Here is a 5000-nt window from a genome sequence, read left to right as displayed (position 1 = left end):
TTGCTCGTTCTGTGTATGCAATTCGTAATATTGTATTAAACGTTTTTATACACTTAATAGAAATATGTATGGTGTGCCCTCATTTTCCTGATATTTGTTTCACTATTTTCTACGTGTGATTATCATTTCTTTACTCTGAGTGCTTTGGCATAACCCCATTGAAAAATAGAGTAGTGCGGCGAGCAACACATTGGCCTCACCCTCATTCTGCCGTTGAGTCTAGCTTTGTCAGTGACGTCATAGCGCCACTGAAGTTCAATACAGTCAGTCAGTGTTGGCTAGCTTGTTCACGTTGACTGCTACCATGGAAGTGGATTTCATAACGAAACTAAGATCATTCTCAAAGTTGGATTTCCAAGGGAAACAAGACGTGATAAAGAATGGACGACCGACACCAGAGCTGAGGATATTGATTCAGGAGATTGGACAGAATAATTAGTTTGATTATTTCACAGTGAGTGGTACAACCGAAAAGACTGGCTATGTGGAATTGGAGGCAACAAGCAAAACAACGTTAGCAGTTTGCTAGCTGGGTTGGATATGTCAAACCGTGAGAATATTATTGCGAGAAGCCCTGTAATCAAGACAGCATTTCAAGGTAAGGAAGTTTGATTATTACATTTGCCCGCCGTGGCGTTGACTTGGGTCTAAGTTTTATTTGATTTTGTCAAGATGAAGGAAGAGTTGTTTGAAAAATAGTTTGGTTGCATTGGTTTTACAGTGGCTATGTTTCACATATGCATTTCAGGCGTAATCTTAACCTGCAACTAGTGAGAATGTTTTGAATGACATAGCAATGGCTACATGTCTCAAAGAATAATTCATCACCAGTGATTTTGGCAACAGAACGAACTAGGGGTTGTGGGTTCCTGGATTTTGGTTTGGTTTGCGGCTGTGTGTTCACTTGGCCAGTCCCAGTATGCCCAAGTGATAACGTTGCTTACTATCCTAACGAGGCAGTTTGAAATTATAATAATCAAACGCTGTATAATACACGCTTTGAGGTTCGGCTCGTCTGACATTCTTTGAAATGTCCATCCTCGAGATGAACGACTGTGGAATATTTCAGCGTCATTGTCTATTGTTTCGCCTATTTAGGTTGAGTTTGGGTCCGCAGTGGTGATGTGGATGAGTGGGATAGTTGACGGTTCTCAGGAGGAGTGTCCTCAAATGACGCACCATGTCGTGCCTATTTTCTGTCTCTAGTCTTTTCTACCGGAGGTGGTAGCTGTCCATGATCACGGCCACGTCTGGCTTCATTATCTATTTCACAGGCTACCAGAAGGATCATCCCGGTGGGGTGATATTCTGTTGTTGAATGCATAATGTGAATTGTTGCTGTGTAAGCGGTAGCCTATTACAACGCAATTGCATCGGATCTGTATTTTCGAGTGGTGGAGTGAAAGGAACGCTGATAAGCAGACCTCAAAATTCACCAGAAGAGCATTTTTGTCCAAAATGCTCGTGTGGCTTGGGGTTATCAGCGTCCCCTCTTTCAAAGACCAGAAAACACTGAGAATGGCCTTGTAACTTGACGGCCTATAAAAATACAGTATAATCCTGGACACAAATCGCGTCTGATCTGAATGTGGTGTCCACCTTTCTAACAGACATATTGGTGTAGGGAGGAGGAGTAGGCCTAGCAGGCCTAGTAGCGCAGCTGGTGCAGTAGGTAGCCTAGGTAGAACTAAACGTGACTCTGCCGACAGTTATATGGTGAACTTGACTCAAAACTTGTTAAAATGGCACTGCCCCACCGTTGTTTACCTACGCCCCCTGCGCCAACGCCGAGTCTGGACCACTGAATCCTGTGTGTGTGTGTGTGTGTGTGTGTGTGTGTGTGTGTGTGTGTGTGTGTGTGTGTGTGTGAGTGAGAGAGAGATATATCTAATTGCATTTTCTCTAAATGCAGTATGTTTTAATATGTAGGCCTACCTTATGTTCAGAAAGCGACATATGAAACTTATAGGTATTTGGCAAATATTGATATACGGTATATTTGAAAATCTGATATTGGAAAAGTCACTGCCTCACCAGCCATAAAGCTGACTGCACGTTACTGATATATACACAGTGAGCAGAGACTGCTAAACCACCTGGCTCGGCTTTGGTCTCTGCTCAGCAGGCCTGACAGTGTTTAGACGCTCGCTAACTAGAGAGGAGTCAGCCGAGCTGCTCACTGGATCTGGCTCAACGCATCTGCAAGTGTGTGTGTGTGTGTGTGTGTGTGTGTGTGTGTGTGTGTGTGTGTGTGTGTGTGTGTGTGTGTGTGTGTGTGTGTGTGTGTGTGTGTGTGTGTGTGTGTGTGTGTGTGTGTGTGTGTGTGTGTGTGTGTGTGTGTGGTTGCCTGTATGCGTGTGTGTGTGCGTGTTTGTATGTGTGTGTGGTTGTATGTGTGGTTGGTTTTGTGTGTATGTGTGGTTGGTTTTGTGTGTGTGTGTGTGTGTGTGTGTGTGTGTGTGTGTGTGTGTGTGTGTGTGTGTGTGTGTGTGTGTGTGTGTGTGTGTGTGTGTGTGTGTGTGTGTGTGTGTGTGGTTGTCTGTATGCGTGTGTGTGTGTGTGGTTGTCTGTATGCGTGTGTGCGTGCGTGTTTGCATGTGTGTGTGCGTGTGTGTGTGGTTGTATGTGTGGTTGGTGTGTGTGTGTGTGTGTGTGTGTGTGTGTGTGTGTGTGTGTGTGTGTGTGTGTGTGTGTGTGTGTGTATGTGTGTGTGTGAAGTGTGACTCAACCCTCCAATAAAAGTCAGGCTTTAATGGAGATGAAATCAACAGGGGCTCAAGATGAAGTGAGAGAGTGAGCAGGAGGGGGGTGACACACACACACACACACACACACACACACACACACACACACACACACACACACACACACACACACACACACACACACACACACACACACACACACACGCACACAGAAAAGCAGAGATTTAGACACCCAACTAGGCAGAAAAGGTGACAGAGAGAGAGAGAGAGAGAGAGAGAGAGAGAGAGAGAGAGAGAGAGAGAGAGACAGAGAGAGAGACAGAGAGAGAGACAGAGAGAGAGACAGAGAGAGAAAAAGAGAGAACTTCCAGATCCATCTGGAAGACACTCGAGGAAGCCTTCTCCTTTGTGACGAGAGGCGTTTGTCATTGCGTCATTTTCATTTTCATACGCTGCGGCTGTTGCTGTGAGATACACATCACACGCTTCACAGGCGGGAGCAGAAGTCTTGTGCTGAGCTCACTCACCAACAGAACTGATTTGCTTTCAAAGTCGGAACGCGATTCATACGATGACACGACTCCCTTTTGAAGCTGGCAGTGAATCTAAATACGAGTGTAGTGGGTGGTGTGGGGGTGGGATGGCATGGGGGAGGGGTGTTTTTGAGGTCTTGAGGTTCATGCCTGCTGCTGAAGCTGTTATGGTTCATGCTCGAGGTTCAGTCAAACCACAGTTTAGACTCCCACCATGTGATGCACCAGTTCTGATAACACTTTCTTGGGTAAAGATAAATGATAGCTAGCCAAATGGTAGCCGAATGTAACTTGAATACGAATGGAATTTCTGCATTTCTGCATACGAATGGAATTTCTGCATCTGTGTCTGTGTCTGTGTGTCTGTGTGTCTGTGTATGGTGTGCATGTGTGTCACAGCCTCCACAGAGCTCTGATGGTGGAGTGGCAGCAAAGTGTTTCGGCAGTCATGTACTCACGTTTGGTCGCAGGCTCGCTGCTTGGCCGTAATACTTCTCGGCGGCGTCGTTCAGGCTGGCTTGCCTGTTAAGTGAGAAAGAAAACAGCAATCAGTATTATTCCAGTCGGCAGCTGTCTACAAGGGAGCCGGCCTCGGCCTGGCATGGACTTGGATGGCTTGCTGGAGATTTGGGGCTGTGAGAGAGAGAGAGAGAGAGAGAGAGAGAGAGAGAGAGAGAGAGAGAGAGAGAGAGAGAGAGAGAGAGAGAGAGAGAGAGAGAGAGAGAGAGATATGAAGGAGAAGACATGGAGACATGTAGAGAGAGGGACAGCGAGACATGGACAGACATTGAAAAGGAACAAAGATCCAAATTAAAAGGAAGAGGAAAAGACGAAATGACAGGGGAGGAGAGAGAGAGAGAGAGAGAGAGAGAGAGAGAGAGAGAGAGAGAGAGAGAGAGAGAGAGAGAGAGAGAGAGAGAGAGAGAGAGAGAGAGAGTCAGAGAGAGACAGAGAGAGAGAGAGAGAGCATGAAGAGGGGAAATGAAAGACACAAAGATGAAAAGAGAGAGAGAGCGAAAGGACAACTTGACATATAACAGGAAAGAACTCACAAAACACACAGCAGAGGAGACTGTTTTTTTTTCTTCCTAGACAGCAACCACAGCATGAGTAAGTTAAAAGCCTCACGACTGCTACCAAACCACTGGCTTCCTGATTGGACAGCCCAGTGACCTCTGGGGGTCAGCCCTGAGTGACGGTCATCAGACGTGACACCTTGACAGACATAATGGAGGAACAACACGGCCGGTAAAAGACACTCTGCAGCCTGTCCTCACAGTTTGGCTACCTAACAGACATGGCAAAATGACTCCCATCCAAAAGCTAACTTCCACTCCATCTACAATGTTTTACTTTCCGCTTTGAAGAAGTAGCAGCACACATTGCTCTGTGGGATAGGTGCAGGGGGGAGGGATGGAGGGATGGAGGGCGAGAGGAGAGATATAGAGATGAGTGGGGCAATATCTAACACATCGTGTAAGTGTACTGTATTTGTTATGATATCCTGTTATTGTGTCTGAACATTGTGATTGGTATTGCTGTCTTACACAGCCATGTCAATAAAGCACTATTTGTGTTAGAGCTTGATAGAGAGTAGAGAGAGAGAGAGCGGAGAGCGAGAGGAAGAGAGAGAGAGAAAGAGAGAGGGAGAAAGATAGAGAGAGAGAGTGAGAGAGAGAGAGAGAGAGAGAGAGAGAGAGAGAGAGAGAGAGAGAGAGAGAGAGAGTGAGAGAGAGAGAGAGAGAGAGAGAGTAAGAGAACA

At 46.1% G+C, this 5000-nt stretch overlaps 1 protein-coding gene across 1 annotated transcript in view; it reads right to left on the bottom strand.

The window, feature by feature from the left end:
• The window catches only part of tmtc2b (transmembrane O-mannosyltransferase targeting cadherins 2b), a 217266-nt gene that overhangs the window by 18005 nt on the left and 194261 nt on the right, over positions 1-5000 (bottom strand). Inside the window, exon 11 of the mRNA XM_063196900.1 lies at positions 3697-3760. Coding sequence (XP_063052970.1) covers positions 3697-3760 — 64 coding nt within the window. The remainder of the gene's footprint in view (positions 1-3696; positions 3761-5000) is intronic.

Source organism: Engraulis encrasicolus, chromosome 4, assembly GCF_034702125.1.
Source record: "Engraulis encrasicolus isolate BLACKSEA-1 chromosome 4, IST_EnEncr_1.0, whole genome shotgun sequence".
NCBI classification, from domain to species: Eukaryota; Metazoa; Chordata; class Actinopteri; order Clupeiformes; family Engraulidae; genus Engraulis; species Engraulis encrasicolus.
The sequence above is the reverse complement of the archived record's forward strand: the minus strand, read 5'-3'. Positions and strand labels throughout refer to the sequence as shown.